At 40.4% G+C, this 19,748-nt stretch overlaps 1 protein-coding gene across 13 annotated transcripts in view; it reads right to left on the bottom strand.

The window, feature by feature from the left end:
* The window catches only part of TPD52L1 (TPD52 like 1), a 109,496-nt gene extending 93,639 nt beyond the window's left edge, over window positions 1–15,857 (bottom strand). For 8 of the 13 annotated variants that reach the window (XM_004044633.5, XM_004044631.5, XM_004044632.5 and 5 more), the window contains exon 1: window positions 15,647–15,777. In XM_004044633.5, coding sequence (XP_004044681.1) covers window positions 15,647–15,665 — 19 coding nt within the window. In that variant the 5' untranslated portion in view covers window positions 15,666–15,777. Of the gene's footprint in view, window positions 1–15,084; window positions 15,311–15,646 lie in introns of those variants that run through there. The other 5 variants (XM_004044630.5, XM_055392056.2, XM_004044635.5 and 2 more) reach the window with 5 other exon arrangements.
* Between the last annotated feature and the right edge of the window lie 3,891 nt (window positions 15,858–19,748).

Genomic DNA, 19,748 nt, shown 5'->3' with positions numbered 1-19,748 from the left:
TTTGAAAGTAGAGCTGGCATGACAGACTGGAAATGGGGTATAATGGGGGGAAAATAAAGCTAAACCGTCGATGATAGGTTTTGGGCTTCTGCATTTGAAATGGAGTTGTCATTAACTGAAATGAGGATGAATTTAGGAGGACTAGGGATATTTTGGAAGAGGGAGCTCAGGAGATCAGTGTTAGACATGTTGAGTTCAAGAGGTTTATCAGACACCCATGCAGACGTATCATGTAGGCAGTCTGAAGTTGAGAAGTGAGGTCCAGGCAGGAAAAATAAATTTTGGAGTTGTTAGCACATGGACCCAATTCAAAATCATGAGTCATGAGATGGCAAACAGAGCTAGTGTAGATAGAACGAAGAAGCAGGCCAAGGACGGATCCTTGGGGCAGGCCAGCAGCTAGCAAAGGAGACTGAGAAGAAGGAGAAGAACTGTTCAGTATCCTGAAAACCAAGTGAACAAAGTGCTTTGAGGAGCAGATAGTGGGCAACCCTGCCAAGATATGCTAATAGGTCAGTGAAGATGAGCACTGAGAATACAGCACTGGACTTGGTACTTTGAGAAAGAGAGAGAAAGGGAGGTGGAAAGCAGGGGTAGAGAGAGGAAGGGGAGGGCACAAAGAAAGAGGGAGCAAGAAAGCGACCACATGCAAGTGAGTGCTGACTTTCTCTTTTTCCAAATCTAACGGAATCCAAATTCAAAGCTATTATATGGGGCCATTATGTTTGAAACATACATAACAGGTCCTACTACATAAACCAAAACATTTATTTTCCCTCAGTATGGGAGAAGGGATAAAAAGAACAAATAAAAATCTCAGAAGGCCTTAATCCCAGCACTTTAGGAGGCCGAGGCGGGCGGATCATGAGGTCAAGATATCGAGACCATCCTGGCCAACATGGTGAAACCCTGTCTCTACTAAAAATACAAAAATTAGCTGGGCGTGGTGGCGGGCACCTGTAGTCCCAGCTACTTGGGAGGCTGGGGTGGGAGAATGGTGTACACCAGGGAGGCGGAGCTTGCAGTGAGCCAAGATTGTGCCACTGCACTCCAGCCTGGGCAACAGAGCGAGACTCTGTCTCAAAAAAAAAAAAATCTGAGAAGGACAGAAGCAAGTTCTATAGAGGCAGGTGTAGGACACCATTTGAGAGGAGAGGGGACTGAGAAGAGAGGATCCCCCTTGAGGTGAGTCTCAGGATATCATTTGAGGAGTGAGGGTACTCAGAGAAGAGGGTACTAAGAAGAGAAGATATCCCTGTGGTGGGTCTCAGGGAATCATCTGAGGGGAGAGGTTACTGAGCCCGTTATGATGGGTCAAGAGTCAAAGAACACTGGCACCAAGTTCTTTCTCTTCCTGAGGCCAGATGTCACAATAAGGTAGGTTTTGTACTTGCGTATGTTGTGAATTCCTAGGTCATTGCAAACAAGCATATTTAATAGTAAGTACCCAAAACGTGGGATGACTAATTTTCTACTGTTGCTCTCCATTAGCAAAGGTCATACAAAGTTCTATTTGTGTCTAATTGAAAGATTTGAGATAGTAAGTGATAAACTGGCAGTGCTTGATAGAACTGATCTATTTTCCCATCACTTAATGAAAGAAGTCACCAGCCCCATAATCAAATGAATTTAATTCGAGGTGGCAAATATATTGTGACTTTAATTCTTTTCTAAAGTATGTCTGAATCTCTTTTCAGATGTATATTTTATGATAGTTTACTGTTACTCAACCCACCCCGTTTTTTTGTTTTTTTTTCAGTACAAGATTTGCGTTGCAAATGTATAAAATTGCTCACCGCTGAGTATGGGGCTTTCCTACCCTGTGGATGCCACAATGACTTCTGTAAAGGAGGGCCTGGAGTCTTGGTGTCTTCTCCTACTGGTAGGAGGACCTGTAAAGTGCATGTGTTAAGCACTGCACGATGTAATCACATGTCTTCTGACTGATGAATAGCACCCTCATATTTTCTACATGCAGGTTTCTTTGAAAATTGTAAAAATTCAAAAACATTTGTAACAATATTTCAAACACGTTCTGAATGTGTATTCTTATTTCTACATATCCTCTAAATTGTCACGTGAAAATTACAAGTCCTAATCTCAGAATATACTTCCTTCTTTGAAGGCTACTGTTGTTGAGAATGGGCTACAAGAGCCTGGTGGAACATCTTATAAATAAATGAATGAAGCCACACCAGATACACAGTAGGCCAAGAGTAAACAGGTATTTTCCTTTCCAGTAATGCCCTTCATATATTGGGTAAAATATGAGCAAATGATGAGTGCTGAAAGGGATCAGCGTTTTCCACCCCAAAATATGCCACTTTGCCATAAGAGGTGTTTTTTTGTTTTTTGTTTTATTTGTTTTTTTTGAGACAGGGTCTTGCTCTGTCACCCAGGTTGGAGTGCAGTGGGACAAACACCTCCTAAGCTCAAGTCACCCTCCCACCTCAGCCTCTTAAGTAGTGGGACTACAGGCATGCACTACCATGCCTGGCTAATTTTTAACAATTATTATTTTTAGTAGAGATGAGGTCTTGCTATGTTGCCTAGGCTGGTCTTGAGCTCCTGGGTTCAAGCAGTCCTCCTGCTTCGGCCTCCAAAAGTGCTGGAGTTACAGGCATGAGCCACCCTACCCAGCCCATAAGAGTTATTTTGAGCTCAAGGCATTTGAGTTCCCAAAATCCTTTATCTGACTAAAAGCAGAGGTTCCCAAAAGAACTCAGCTGTCACAAATTCCTCCCACTGGGAGCAACTCTTTCTTCTCTTCTAGACATTGTCACAAACTGTCATATCTCCCATCTATTCTCCTAAGGACCCATTTATCTTTTTTTTTTTTTTTTTTTAAAGAAGTCATTTGCTCTCTCAATATTGCCTTTTCTCCACCTCCCTTTCCTGTAGTAAAATGATACAGAAAATCAAATCTCATCACTCCTTGGGGTATTCATTTCTTTCTATGACACCCTTGTGCAAGCAAAATTTAAAATAAATAACTTTGTAAGCTTTTTCTCCTATTAGTCTGTCTGCTGTAAGTTTAATTCACAGGCTCCTAGGCACTTCACCTAAGAGGGTAGAAAAAAAGTTTTTCTTCCCCTCCAATGCTTATGAGAGCCTTCTAATCATTTTAAATAAACTTTACAGGTAGTGCAGGTATCTTGTAACTTCCTGTTGGAACCCTGGGATATCTAAAGAGGAATAACAGGAGCCAAGGTCTATACTTCTTCCCAGGGCTGACCTAACCCTTCAGGAAGAAAAACCATCTTTCCATGACGTCTTTATGTAGAAATGAGTCCATTTTGGAAAACAAAATGTTGGAAAATATTTATAGACAATGAGCTATTAGCTCTTTATGCAGAGAGAAAAATCAGTGAAAAACTACAAATATCCAACCATCAGAGACTTTAAAACTGAGAGATCTGAAGAGATCTCCTCCCACTACCCCCATCCCAAATTGGCTTTTTCTTTTGAATGAATCAGTTCTGCTTCCGTGAATATGCTTGGGAGATGGTTAAATGAATAAAACATATCCATGTAAACAAGTAATTATAATACTCATGAGGCAATAAAAAGCTTTCTTTTTTTGGATACTCATTGAAATTAGTCCTTTCAGCCAACATCTAAAGGATACAAATCCTACTTTCTGGAAACAAGCACGCAGATCCTATGACTTATTTATTTTAAAATCCTGATATTACTGGGTATGGATGAACACCAAGTAGAATAACATATTTGAACCATTCCATATTTGAACTGACTTTTCCTAGCAGCTGGTGATAAAATTCTATACTGGTTCTCAGAATTACATCTCATGTGACTTTTACGGATCTTTTTAATCTTGAATCAGTTCTGCTTCCATGATCCTTGACAAGACGCTCTTGCTATTAATGGACAAAAGAAATGTCTAATTATAAGAAAAATGTATTTCCAAGGAGTTGAAGAGTTTTCTATATTTTAGATATATGTCAGGGAAACTGTAATTTGTATGAGATACAAATAACCATAGGTAAGTTTGGAGATGAGGTGTAACATATACATGCATTTTTCTTGTGTGGTACGTGATCTGGCTACAGCAAAGTGCTAGATTTTTGCCTTTTGAGAAAGAAGCAATATGTTGGTGACTAAGGGTATTCTTGGAGATTTGTGGTTTTATTCTGGGAACTTCACTTCCTCTGCATCAAAATGCATCACTTATAAACGATTCACACTGTGAGAAACTGCTTAAAATTCATCTTTCCTTGAGGACCCAAAGCTTCCTTTTAGCCATTTCAAATTCATTAAAATATTCTCCTGCCTTCCCTGGTACATTAACAATGCTTCTCAATTTAATGCATATATTTTGAATCATTACACTTTATTGCTTAAATATTCAATGAAAAGTAGGATGACAGATGTGAATATCCATATTTTGAGGTCACCTTTTATGTGTTCTTAACTGTGTAGTAACTCAGTAAATTTTTTCTTGTTTTACTTTTTTCTTTTAGTTTTATATATATGTATATAAAACTATATATATATACAGTTAAAATATATAAAATATATATATGTATCTCTTTTTTTTTTAAGAGACAGGGGTTTTGCTTAGCCTGGGTTTGAACTCTGGAGCTCAAGTGATCCCACTGCCTCAGCACCTTGATTAGCTGGGACTATAAGCACTCACCACCATGATCAGCTTAACTCAGTAAATTGAAGAAGTGACTAGCTTTACGGTGTTGTTGGGGACATTTCGCAACAGAAGTAGTGGTGAACCTCTGCCTGCATGGAGAGCATGCCAGCTGATCAATGACTGAGGCAGATGCTCTCTTTTCTGCAGTTGCTGCTTCAAACCGTGAAAATTCAACACAGAGATGGCTAGAGTCGCTTAAGGACAAATCCATTGACGGCTCATTTTTTTCAACAGTTTTACTAGGTGTTTTCTTAAAGTAGTTATTGTGCTAGTATGGTTGGGAGATGATTAAATGAATAAAACATATTCGTGTAAACAAGTAATTATAATGTTCATGAGGCAATAAAATGCTTTCTTTTTTTGGGTACTCATTGAAATTAGCCCTTTCAGCCAGCATCTAAAGAATACAGATTCTACTTTCTGGAAAGAAGCATGCAGAGCCTGTGACTTTTATTTATTTTAAAGTCCTGAGATGACTGAATATGGGTGAACACCAAGTGGAATAACATATCTGAACTGACTTTTGTTTGAGCTGGTGATAAAATTCTGTATTGGTTTAAGAGTCACATGTCATGTGATTTTTATAGAATTCCTTCATCTTGAAAACAGAACAAAAATAGCAAGCTGTTGATAGATGAGCATCCTCCACCCGCAACTTAACATGTCGCAAGGCTTACTCTTAAAGATCTCCAGTCCCATTTATATTCCCAGGCTTAGACCCTGCCCACATATGAAATGAACTGTACAATTAAATTCTGCCCGTTTAAAGCCTCTTTGATCATATAGAAAATAAAGCAAAACCATTATTTAAAACTTTGCACACTGACTGCTTGTGCATACAAAGTACCTATAGAATGGTAATTGAAATCTCAAGGTATGAAGTCAAACTTTCTGATTTCAAATCCCAACTCCAACACTTCCAAGTTGTATGAGTTGGAGAATGTTGTGTAACTAGTCTGTCATTCAGTTTCATCATCTGTAAAACCAAAATGTTACCTTCCTTGTGAGTTTGTTATTATTATTGGTTTTTTCTTTTTTTTTCTTTTTTTTTTTTTGAGACAGAGTGTCACTCTGTCACCCAGGCTGGAGTGTAATGGCATGATCTCGGCTCACTGCAACTTCTGCCTCCCAAGTTCAAGTGATTCTCCTGCCTCAGCCTCCCAAGTAGCTGGGATTACAGGTGCCCGCCAGCTAATTTTTGTATTTTTAGTAGAGAGGGGGTTTCACCATGTTGATCAGGCTGGTCTTGAACTCCTGACCTCAGGTGATCCGCCCACCTCAGGCTCCCAAAGTGCTGAGATTACAGGTATAAGCCACCACGCCCGGCCTGTTGTACTTATTAAATAACATGTTTGGAGTTTTTTGTTTTTGTTCTTTTTTTTTTTTTTAGACAGGGTGTCACTTTGTCCAGCCCAGGCTAGAGTGCAATGATGCAATCATAGCTCACTGCAACCTCAAACTCCTGGGCTCAAGCAATCCTCCCACCTCAGCCTCCCAAGTAGCTGGGAATACAGGCAGGCATCACCATGCCCAATTTATTTCTTTATTTTTTGTAGAAGCAGGGTTTTGCTATGTTGTCTGGGCTGGTCTTGAACTCCTGGGCTCAAGTGATCCTCCCGTCTTGGCCTCCCAAAGTACCAGGAGCCACTGCACCTTACTAAATAACATGCTTTTTAAAAAAGTGCATGCCATGGTATTTGACATTTGTAAAAACACTAAAATATTATTGCTATTATCACCCTCAATGTGAATTAGCTCTAATTAGCACATTAGCACTCAAAAAATCCCATTGGGATGGAAATATGTCCTCTCATTAGTTCTAGGCATGACTCTCAACTCTTTTTTGCCTATCCTCCTGAAAAGATGACACCATGTCAAGTTCGTCTTAGCTTCCCCTTTGCAAGTGTGGCACAGCACACATTAAGGCACAGTGCAGTATAGTAGTTAAGCTCATTCTCTGGACTCAATTAAACTAGGAGTTGAATCCTGTCTTCTTCATTTAATTTTTCTGACTCTTAGTTCCCTGTTTATAAAATGAGTTAAAAGTAAAGGTATCTACCTCATGATGTTATTATAAGGTTTCGATAAAATAATGGATGCAAAATTTTCAGCATATGCTAATAAAAGCAACAGCAAACATTTATATACTACTTACCATGTGCTAGGCCCTGCTTTAAGCAAGTTGCTTGTATTAACATGTTAAATCCCCATAACAATCCTATGATATTGAAGCTATTACTATCTTCACTTTGCATATGTAGAAACCAAGATCGAGTGAAATGAATAACTTGTTCATGGTCATATTAATGGTAAGTAACATGTCAGAATTAAAATCCAGGCAGTTTACCTTCATCCTGGGATCTTAATCACTATGCCCTTTTCCCTCCCAATAGTATGTGCTTGTCAAATATTTGCTATTACTACAGTAATCAGTAAGTATTTATTAAAATATTTAATGAATCAATATCTGCTGAAGTATTTGTTTATTATTTACTATACATTACTAAGTAGCACATCTTATTATAGGCCACAAAAATGGACTCCTTTGCTTATAAGTTTTTGAAGAAATTCTCAGATTCTGCCTACCCAGATAATTAATAAGGTGTATACTAGGGAAGGCAATTCAAAATATGTTCCCATCTACTACAACAGCTGCCATTTGTATAATTAGATTTTAAAATAATTTAAAATAAAACAGTGGTATATGATTTCTTGCAAATGACTGACTTCACCTAAAATATACATCATCACCTATTTCAAAACCTTTACTTAAACAGGAAACAAAACTACAGGAGGTAACTTTGAAAATTGTATGAATAGTCTTAATAATACTCTTAAAAATCATAAATCAAAATATATAACAGCTTGCTTCCATAGTTTGAGGTTTATTATTATATTGCCTAAACTTCAATACAAAATTTTAAATATGAAACATAAAATGCAAAATAATTTTTTCCTTGGATAATTTAATAGTTAGAGACATACCTCACTGCACTTCACTTTATTGTACCTCACAGATATTATTTTTACAAATTGAAGGTTTGTGGCAACCCCAGGTTGTGCAAGTCTATTGGTGCCATTTTTCCAACATGTGCTCATGTCATGTCTCTGTGTCACATTTTAGTAACTCTCACAATATTTCAAACTTTTTCATTATTATTAAATCTGTTATGGTGATCTGTGATTGGTGATCTTTGATGTTACCATCAGAATTGTTTTGGAGAACCATGAACTATGCCCACATAAGATGGTGACCTTAACCAGTAAATCCTGTGTGTGTTCTGACTGCTCCACCAGCCACCCATTTCCCTATCTCTCTCCCTGTCCCTGGCCCTCTCCACTCTCTGAGACACAACAATATTGATAGTATGCCAATTAACCCTATAATAGTCTCTAAGTATTCAAGTGAAACATAGAGACACAAATCTCTCACCTTAAGTCAAAAGCTAGAAATGATTAAACTTAGCGAGGAAGGCACAATGAAAGCCAAGATAGATCAAAAGCAGGCCTCCTGATTCAAGTTGTGAATGTGAAGGAAAAGTTCTTGAAAGAAACGTAACATGCTATTCCACTGAACACACAAATGATAAGAAAGTGAAATAGACTTATAGCTGATAAGGAGAAAGTTTGAGTGGTCTGGATAGATCAAACCAGCCACAACATTTCTTTAAGTGAAAGTCTAATCCAGAGAAGGTCCTAAGTCTCTTCAATTTATGAAGGCTGAGAGAAATGAGTAAGCTATGCAACAAAAGTTGGAAGCTAGCAGAGATTTGTTCATGAGGTTTAAGGAAAGAAGTCATCTCAGGCCTGGCATGGTGGCTCATGCCTGTAATCCCAGCACTTTGGGAGGCTGAGGCAGGTGGATCACCTTAGGTCAGGAGTTCGAGACCAGCCTGGACAACATGGTGAAACCCCATCTCTACTAAAAACACAAAAATTAGCTGGGCATGGTGGCACGCACCTGTAATCCCTGCTATTCAGGAAGCGGAGGCAGGAGAATTTGCTTGAACCCAGGAGGTGAAGGTTGCAGTGAGCCAAGATCGTGCCACTGCACTCCAGCCTGGGTGACAGAGCAAGACTCCATCTCAAAAAAAAAAAAAAAAGTCATCTGTGTAACATAAAAGTGCAAGGTGAAGCAGCAAGGGCTGTTGCCAAAGCTGCAGCAAGCTCTCCAGAAGATCTGGCTAAGATCGTTGATGAAAGTGGCTAAACTAAACAACACATTTTCAATATAGATGAAACAGCCTTACACTGGAAGAAGATGTCAGCTAGGACTTTTATAGCTAGAGAGGAGGAGTCGATGCTTGGCTTCAAAACTTCAAAGTACAGGCTGACTCTCTCGTTAGGGGCTAATGTAGCTGGTGACTTTAAGTTACATGCTCACTTACTATTCAAAAAATTCTAAGGCCCTTATGAATTATTGTAACTGTAACCAGATGCAGTGGCTCATGACTGTAATCCCAACACTTTGTGAGGCCAAGGCAGGAGGATTGCTTGAGCCCAGGAGTTCAAGGTGTCAGTGAGCTATGATGATCCCACTGTACTTCAGCCTAGGCAACAGAGCAAGACCTTTCATCTATGAAAATGCAAATACAAATAAATAAATAAATAATTATTCTAAATATATAGATTTAGAAAATGTGCTCTATAAATAGAACAACAAAGCCTGGGTAACTGTTTACAATATGGTTTCTTGAATATTTTAAGTCCACTATTAAGATCTACTGCTCATAAAAAAAATTTCTTTCTGAATATTACTTCTGGTTGATAACACACCTGTATTAGTCCATTCTTATGCTGCTAATAAAGACATACCCGAGACTAGGAAATTTGTAAAGAAAAAGAGGTTCAATGGACTCACAGTTCCACATGGCTGGGGAGGCCTCACAATCATGATGGAAGGCACATCTCACATGGTGGCAGGCAAGAGGACATGTTCAGGGGAACTCCCCTTTATAAAACCATCACGTCTCGTGAGACTTGCTATCATGAGAACAGCATGGGAAAGATCTGCACCCATGATTCAATTACCTCCCAATGGCTCCCTCCCATGACATGTGGGAATTATGGGAGCTACAATTCAAGATGAGATTTGGGTGGGGACACAGCCAAACAATATCATACGTGGTCACCCAAGAATTCTGATGGAGATGTACAAAGAGATTAACATTGCTAACACACGTCTACTAACACAACATCCACTCTTCAGCTTGTGGATCAGGGAGTAATTTTGACTTTCAAGTCTTATTATTTAAGAAATACATCTCATAAGAAAACAGCTGCCATAGATAGTGATTTTTTTGTTGGAACTAGGCAAAATAAATTGAAAACATTCTGGAAAGGATTCACCATTCTAGATGTCATTAAGAACATTCGTAATTCATGGGAGGTGGTCAAAATATCAACATAAACAGGAGTTTGGAAGATGTGGACTCCAACCCTCCTGAATGAGTTTGAGGTGTCCAAGATGGCAGTGGAGGAAATGAAGTGCAGATGTGGTAGAAACAGCAAAAGAACGAGAAGTGGAGCCTGAAGATGTAACTAAATTTATGACATTTTAATCTCATGCTAAAACTTGAATGAATGAGGTGTTGCTTCTTATGGATGAGCAAAGAGTGGTTTCTTGAGATGGAATCTACTCCCAGTGAAGATGTTCACAGCACTGTGTAAATGACAACAAAGGATTTAGAATTATATAAATTTAGTCGATAAAGCAGTGGCAGGGCTTGAGAGGATTGACTCCAATATTGAAAGAAGTTCTATCGCAGATAAAATGCTACCAAACAGCATTACAGGCTATATATAAATCTTCTTGAAAGGAATAGTCAATCTATGTGACAAACTTCCTTGTTGTCTTACTTTAATAAATTGCCACAGCCACCTCAGCCTTCAGCAACCATCATCTGGATCAGTCAGCAGCCATCGACATCCAGGCAAGACCCTCCACCAATAAAACACTTACCACTCAGTGAAGGCACAAATGATCGTTAGCAATTTTTAGCAAAAAGTATCTTTTACATAAAGGTATGTACCTTTTCTTAGATATCATGCTATTGCACATTTAATAAACTACAGTATAGTATAAACATAACTTTTATACGCACTAGAAAACCAAAAAATGTGTGTGACTCGCTGTATTCCAATATTCACTTCTTTGGGGTGATCTGGAACTGAACCCACACTATCTCCAAGGTATGCCTGTATAAGAGACTGGAGCTGCTGCTGTTTGACAGAAGGAAGAATGGTTCTTTTATCATTTTATAACAAAATGCCATACTTCCTTCACAAAGTAAGAATTTATTTTCCATGTAATATCAATAAAAGTAATGTGATTATATTCATTTTTCCAGAGCTTCATCCCTTGCTTCCTTTTCTCTTCTTATCCTCATTTATTGTCTTTCATCTATTTTTAATTTACATTATCTTGTTGCATTTCAAGTATCCATATAAACTGCCTTATGTACTTCCTGAAACAAGATAAAATTATATAAATGTTCTGTGAGCAAAGTATAATGTAAGGTATAAAGTACAATGTAAAGTATAATGTATAATGTATACTTATAATGTAAGTATAAAGTATAATGTAAAGTATAATGACATTTTCATTTAAAGGACTTTGCAAACAGTAGGGTTAATCTGATATTTATTGCTTTATTTCATTCATGGACATCTGAGACTCTTCTTGAGTGGATATAAAAAATAGTTATTATAGTAAACTGAATGATGGCCCCTAAATATATCCTAATTCCTGGAACCTGGAAATGTTACCTTTTGCAGATGTGATTAAGTTAAAGGTCTTGAGAGAGAGAGAGAGAGATTATCCTGGATTACCTAGGTAGGTGCTAAATGAAATCACAAGTGACCTTATAAGAGAGAGGCAGAGGGAGGTTTGACACGAACAGAAGAGAAATCAGTGTAACCACAGAGGCAGAGAGATTGGCGTGATGCAGCCCAAGAATGTTGGCAGCCACCAGGAACTGAAAGAGGCAAAGACGATTTCTTTCTTAGAGCCTCCAGAGGAAGGACAGCGCTGCCAACACCTTGATTTCAGCCTTGTGATAGTGCCTTTGGAATTCTAACCTCCAAACTATGAGACAGCACATGTTAATTGTTTTAGGCCACGAAGTTTGTGGTAATTTTTACAGTGGCCATGAGAAACTAACATAGTTATTAATTTGAATATATGCAAATGTTAAAAGGAGACAATTTTCCTTGTAACATTAAAGACGTTGGGAAAGCTGAAAACAACAAAGTTATTTCCATTTAGAATAATAAAATATTGAAGGGTAGTTTAAAAGGATCAGGAAGTTTTTATTTTAAAGAACTACTGTATGTTTCGGGAAAATGCTACATTTCCAACCCAATTCTCTCTCTAACATATCAATTGTCTTAAAGCAAAATTATCTGGTACCAGAGGAAAGCAAATAGGAATGCCATTCTCCTGTGGACATCTCTCTCAACGTTGTTCTCCAGCCCTCCTCAGTGAACAGCTCCACCCATAATCCCACTTCCTGTTTTCTGTCCTACCACCTCCCCTGAAAGTCCTCTTGTTTTGCTGGAAGTAATCTATTATTTTACAAAGTCAAAGAACATATTTGCATAATTTGACTTATGGGAAAGTTTCTAGTGCAGTAAGTTGCTGCACTTACTGAGCTATATGGGTGAATCATGTCCATAACACCTTGGTGGCTTCCTGGACAATATGAGGTACAACTCATCAGCAACTGCCTGCTTAACCTCACTTATCTTTACCTGTCTCTAGATTAGCAGGCAGAAAGACAAGCCATCTCCACTCTAGGTAATTCTAAAATAAACTGTGCTGAAGGTGGAAACTTACACTTTAAAAATCACAGAACTGTCTTATCTAGAATCTAAGAGGCAAATCACTCATTTAGCCAGAAAAAATGTGCAAGTGGAAAAAAGATTTCTCTTTAATATATGCTATAAACAGTTTGTGAGAAGTTTTTTCTTAAATAACTCAATATGTCTGCTTCATAAATAACAAAAAGTCTGAAAATGAAAATCTTAAAATGCTAGGCAAATAAAGATTTAAGAGGTAATTATCCTCCATTTGATTGTACAAGCAGGAAGCTGGTCATCCTTGACACTGCCCTCCTTCACATTCAATCCAATTTTGACTTTTCTTAAGTTTTTTTGTTGTTATTCTCTTTTTGTTTATCTGTTTTTGAGACAGAGTCTTGCCCTCTCGCCCAAGCTGGGGTGCAGTGATGTAATCACAGCTCACGGCTGCCTCGACCTGCTGGGCTCAGGTGATCCTCCCACCTCAACCTCCCAAATAGCTGGGATACAGGCACGCACCACCACACCCAGCTAATTTTTGTATTTTTTGTGGAGACAGCGTTTCACCGTGTTGCCCAGGCTGATCTCAAACTCCTGGGCTCAAAAAAATCTGTCTCCTCCAGCCTCCCAAAGTGCTGGAATTACAGGTGTGGCTGGCCTTTTTTGTCTCTTTTTTTTTTTTTTTTTTGAGACAAGGTCTCACTCTTGTCCAGACTAGAGTGCAGTGCTGGGATTTTGGCTCACTGTAGCCACAAACTTCTGACCTCAAGCAATCCTCCCACTCCAGCCTTCCAAGTAGCTAGGCCTACAGGCACATGCCACCACACTCAGCTAATTCTGTTTATTTTTTGTAGAGATGAGGTCTCTCTATGTTGTCCAGGCTGGTCTCGAACTCCTGGGCTCTAAGTGATCCTCCTACCTTGGCCTCCCAAAGTGCTGGGATTACAAGTGTAAGCCACTGCACCTGGCCTCTTAAGTATTTCTTAAATCTGTTCACTTTTCTCATATCCATTTGCCTTTTTACTAGTCCTCTTTACACCTAAAGTTTCCATCCAGTCATGAGGGGAAAGGAAGAGCACCACAGGACAGCTGGAGAGTCAGGTGGGGACTGAAGTTTTACCTTTCCTCCAAAAGTCATAGGCTTTGAGTGAGAATGGATCCCTCACAGCATCCACTTTGCTAGTTTTTACCTATCTGGCTGTAAACAAGGAATTTATTAAAAAGTCATGGCAAAAATTGCAATTACTTTTGCACCAACCTAATACCTTCCATGCTTGTTTCCTCTCTGTAGAATGGGAAGGAGAATATGAACTACCTCATGGGACTGCTGCGCACAGGAAACGAGTCCATCAATACATGCAAAGCACGAAGAACAGAGACAGGGACACAATAAACAATCTGCTCTTCTGATTATTGCATACTAGGGTTATAGTTTTTCAGACTCTCGCTGCACTATGAGGCCCTTTCTTAGCATCAGCATGGCAGTGATTTTACATGTTATTTTTCAAATAGCTATCAAATTAATATTTGTCTCTTCCTCTGCTGTAAATTTTATGAAGCAGATACCAAGTCTGTCTTTGCTCTTCTTAGCACAGTGCTTGGCAAAGGAAAGCACTGAAATATTTGTTAAGTAAATCTTGGAAGTAAAGCAAAGCAACAAAGCAAACCAGTGACACCAGTGGTTACCAGTCTGTAGTTTCCGATGTCTTCAGAAGTTGTATGAATGTTTCCTATCTGCTATAGTTCTTCTCCAACCTCACTAATATAAGCTTTCAAATATACCCATGTTCAGGTTCCAAAGATTCCAGTTTGACTGGGATGGGGTTGGCCAAGGCCAGAAATGAAGACTCTCTAAATAATTCTAATCTGCAAGTCAGGTTGGAAAGCGCCGGTGCTGCTCCCACCAGCTTCAGTTCTGGTGTGAAGGCCTCCAACCTGACCTCTGCTCTTGAATTTGACCAACTGCCCTCACCCTTGGTTGAATTATCATTTCCTATCTACATAATAGAGGAAAAAATATGGGAAGCGGCAGCTTTACGGGCAGGATTTAGGAGGATGGAACAAACGAGTAAGGTTCGTGCTGTTCAGACAATTGTAATCCTGGCAGCAAACCTGTTGGGCGACTCCAGGCCCACGCACTCGCCAACCCACTCTCATTCAGGGCGTTCTGCCCCTAGAGGGCGAGCGCATCAGGTCATGAACCTCTTTTTTTTTTCTTTTTAATGAGATTTTATTTATACTAAGAGCCAACACAGAGTTTCCTACTGTGTAAAAGAATGGTGGCTTTGATTGCCTTAAAGGCTGAACTCCGCAAGCCATCCCTTCTGGGCGTTGCTCCCCAAGGTAGGTCACTGAGTCCGTTTCCTTCCCACTTGTCTCTCGCTCCACATCCGCCCACCTCTGCCCCTTTCCACGGTCCGTTTACCCCCATTCTTGAACGATTCCATCGGAATTCCCCAACCCTGTTCCAAGTGTGACCCCAAGATATGAGGCCGCCCTTCCTGAAGCCACCGCAGGCTCCTCCAGCAGGCAGCCCCGGGAGCAGGGAGCTGGGCGGCCGGGGGCCCCGCGCGCCACGGGAGGCAGAGGTTGCTCCCCGATCGCGGGAAACCGGGACTCACGTGTGGATCTGCTGGAGGTCAGGGGGCCGGTAACGTTCACCCGGCCTCGGAAGGCGAGTCCCCGAGCGGGAAGCGTCTCGCGCAGCCGGGCTGCGGAGCCACCCCCTCGGCGGGCGATCCCCTCACTCCCTAACTTGGGAGCCACAAGCCGCGAGTCCACGGCCCTGGGCGAAAAGAGTCATATTCCCTCCCCACTCCCTCAAGGGAAAGGGAGCGAAACACGCTTTCCGGACCCGGCACAACAGGTCCTTTGGGCACCCGCGAGGTTGGGAAGGCCAGGGGCGACTGGCTGCGGAAGAGGGTAGAGCATTCCACGGGCGCATTTCCTGAGGAGGGGCCTCTCCACTTACGGATCCCCTGTCACTTTACTGATCCCCAGACCCACAGCAAATCCTGAGTTTGGGCAGCAGGCATTATACCGAAGGCGCGGGTGGGAGTGGAGTTCTGGATGTGCAACACGGCACCAATCTGTTCTGTCCGAGAGCGAAGTTAGGTGGTGCAGGAAAACAGCCTTTATGCGCGACCCAGGACCTGACTCTCGGGGCGATCGACGACCACTCACCTTGTGCCTGCGCCTCCATGGTGGCTGACTTCGAGCTGAGGGCGGCGGGGACACCCTGGTGCTTCCCAGAGCAGATGGCAGCTGCGCCCAGGCTCAGAACGCAGCTGGCCCCGCCGCTCGCTCCCACTCCTGGCACGCGTGTCGCGAGCGCTGCGCGGAGGGGGTTGGGGACGCAGGCAGCCGCCACTAGCCGCTTCTGGTTACCTCCGCCCCTTCCAGTCCACCTGGCCCAAACCAAGCTGGAACAAGCTCGCCGCTGGGCGCCACCTGCCGGCGCTCTGTACAGCAGGCGGAAGGCACCCACTCCCGGCGCTATAAGGGCATACCGCAGAGATATTGCTGGTTAGGTTCCAGACCCCCGCAATAAAGCGAGTATTGCAACAAAACGAGTCACACGAATTTTTCAGTTTCCTAATGCATATAAAAGTTACGTTTGCACTATGCTGTAGTCTATTAAGTATGCAATAGCATGATGTCTAGAAAGAGTAATGTACCTACCTTAACTTAAAAAGATATTTTATTTCTAAAAAATGCTAAAGATCATCTTCACCTAATGGGAATCTTTTTGGTGGTGGAAGGCATTGCTTGGATGTTGATGGCTGCTCATTGATCCTGGTAGTGATTGCTGAAGGCTGGAATAGCTGTGTCAATTTCTTAAAATGGGACAACAATGAAGTTTGCTGCATCAATTGACTCTTCCTTTTATGAAAGATTTTTCTGTAGCATGCAATGCTGGTTGATAGCATTTTATCTACATTATAACTTTTTTCAAAATTGGAGTCAATCATCTCAAACCCTGCCATTGCTTTATCAACTAAGTTTATATAATTATAAATCCTTTGCTGTCATTTCAACAATGCTGTGAACAACTTCACCAGGAGTAGATTCCATTTCAAGTAACCATTTTCTTTGCTTGTCCATAAGAAGCAACTCCTCAACCATTCAAGTCTTATGAGATTGAGCAATTTACTCACATATTCAGGCTCCACTTCTAATTCTAGTTCTCTTGCTATTTCTACCATATCTGCAGTTACTTCCTGCTTTGAAGTCCTGAACTCCCAAAGTCATTCAGGAGGGTTGGAATCAACTTTTTCCAAACTCCTGTTAATGTTGACTTTTTGACTTCCTCCCATGAATTATAAATGTTCTTAATGGCATCTAGAATAGTGAATCTTTTCCAGAAGGTTTTCAATTTACTTTGCCCAGATCCAACAGAAGAATCACTATTAATGGCAGCTATCTATTTATTTCTTAAATAATAAGGCTTGAAAGTCAAAATTCCTTCTTTATCCATGGGCTGCAAGATGAATGTTGTTTTGCCAGGCATGAAAACAACATTAATCTCTTTGTACATCTCCATCAACTGTTGAGTGACAAAGTATATTATTAACCAATATTAAGCAATAATATTTAGAAAGAAACATTTTTTGAGCAGTAAGTCTTAATAGTGGGCTTAAAAATATTCAATAAACCATGCTGTAAACAGATGTACTGTCATTCAAGTTTTGTTGTTCCATTTATAGAGCACAGGTGGAATATATTTAGCATAATTATTAAGGGCTTTAAAATTTTCAGAATGGTAAATGAGCTTTGCCTTCAATGTAAAGTCACCAGCTACTTTTGCCCATAACAAGAGAGTCAGTTTGTCCTTTGAAGCTTTGAAACCAGGTATTGACTTCTTTGTAGCTGTAAAAGTCCTTGGTAGCATCTTCTTCCAATATAAGGCTGTTTCATCTGTATTGAAAACGTGTTGTTTCGTGTAGCTACCTTCATCAATGATCTTAGCCAGATCTTCTGGAGAACTTGCTGCAGCTTTGGCATCAGCCCTTGCTGCTTCACCTTACATTCATGTTATGGAGATGACTTCTTTCCTTAAGCCTCATGAGCCAGTCTCTGCTAGCTTCCAACTTTTCTTCTACAGATTCCTCACCTCTCTCAGGCTTTATAGAATTGAAGAGAGTTAGGGCTTTGCCCTGGATTAGGCTGTGGTTAAGAGAATGTTGTGACTGCTTTGATTGGGTTTGATCCAGACCACTCAAACTTTCCCCATATCAGCAAGAAAACTGTTTCACTTCCTTATCATTTGTGTGTTCACTGGAGTAGCACTTCTACTCTCCTTCAAGAAGTTTTCTTTTGCATTCACAGCTTGAATAACTCGTACAGGAGACCTAGCTTTTGGCCTATCTCAGCTTTCAACGTGCCTTCCTCACTAAATTTAATCATGTCTAGCTTTTGATTTAAGGTGAGAGACATGTGACTCTTCCTTTCATGTGAATATTTGGAGGCGACTGTAGGGTTATTAATGAGTGTAACTACAATATTGTTGTGTCTCAGAGAATGGAGAGGCCTAAGAAGAGGGAGAGAGATGGGGAAATGGCTGGCTGGTGGAGCAGTCAGAACACACACAAGATTTATTGATTCAATTCACTGTCTTATATGGGCATGGATCAGGGTTCCCCAAAATAATTACGATGGTGACATCAAAGATCACTCATCACAGATCACCATAATAGATACAATATAAAGAAAAAGCTTGAAATATTGTGAGAATTACCAAAATGTGACACAGAGACATCAAGTGAGCACATGGCGTTGGAAAAATGGCACCAATAGATTTGCTCAACATGGGGATACCACAAACCTCCAATTTGTTAAAATAGCTCACGCCTGTAATCCCAGCACTTTGAGAGGCCAAGGTGGGTGGATCACGAGGTCAGGAGATCAAGACCTTCCTGGCTAACATGGTGAAACCCCATCTTTACTAAAAATACAAAAAATTGGCCGGGCGTGGCGGCACGCGCCTGTAGTCCCAGCTACTCGGGAGGCTGAGGCAGGAGAATCGCTTGAACCTGGGAGGCAGAGGTTGCAGTGAGCCAAGATTAGCCTGGGCAGCAGAGCAAGACTCCATCAAAAAAAAAAAAATGCAGTGTCTGTGAAGCACAGTGAAGACAAGCGCAATAAGACGAGGTGTGCCTGTAAAGGTCTGATACTATGCCCTGGACGGAGGAAGAGAACATGGTTTTACAATACTGAGCCATCACTCTTAGTGGAGATACGAAGGTAGGTTTCCACAAGCCGTGGTTCCAACATTTTTGTCAACTGATCAATACACAATTTTGTTTCTTTATATATTTTAGTTTAGAGACACCTTATTTCATGTATATCACGTATATTGTTGTGTCATTAACATTGAGCTAATAGCCAACTGCACTAAAACTCATACCAGAATCAAGTTTATTAAGCTTATTTAACATATATATTTTCTCTCTAAGGCACATCACAACCTTCTTGCACCTAGGAACACTAGACAGTACTTCAATGCTATCCTGGGGGGCCCAGAAAAATCACCAAAAAAAAAAAAAAGGTTTATTATAGACTGGAGAGATGAAACAAGAAGGCAGAGCTGCCTTGCTTTTCCTCAGCAGGAAACTTGAGTCTTCTGGGGTCTCTGTCCATGAGTCCCTGTAGGTTGTACTTGCAGGTTGATGACACAGTCATGTTTTCAGACAGGACTAGAAATTCACAGCCCTATTCCAAGGCTTGCCTGGTAATGAGATTAGAAAGCATGACAAGGAGTAAGAAATATCAGCTCCCATCTCTAGTCCTCTGGCTTTTGGATGTTACAGATCTCCCCTTTTTCTCAACATCTACACGATCTTCATCTGTAAAATACAATGTGGTACTTATTTACATTTGGTCTTGAATAGTTTGCCACTTGGGTTTTTGTTTCCTCTTCCTTTCTTAAAATAGATGGTAAAGTCTGTCAGGGTTGAGTGTGGATATTATGTTAAACCTCCCATAATTCCTGACAAAAAGTCTTATAAAAATTTCGTAGCTCAAAAAGATTTATTGAATAAACAATTAACTAACCAGTAGGTTATATTTTATCCATGCCCAAGTTTGCACAGTACAGACTAATAAACATAAATGGAGTCTTACATTTTTTTTCTTGAAAGAAAGAATACTACTCATGGTTCCCTGGCACATGTACAAGGACCTCAGTGTGGTTTCTGTTATGTCGAAGATCTCACTGATTTGTAATCATTGCCATTAAAATTACTATGTAGAACACTAAGCATAAGGCTTTTAAATGACTTTTGGT

This window comes from Gorilla gorilla, chromosome 5 (assembly GCF_029281585.2).
Source record: "Gorilla gorilla gorilla isolate KB3781 chromosome 5, NHGRI_mGorGor1-v2.1_pri, whole genome shotgun sequence".
NCBI lineage: Eukaryota > Metazoa > Chordata > Mammalia > Primates > Hominidae > Gorilla > Gorilla gorilla.
The sequence above is the reverse complement of the archived record's forward strand: the minus strand, read 5'-3'. Positions and strand labels throughout refer to the sequence as shown.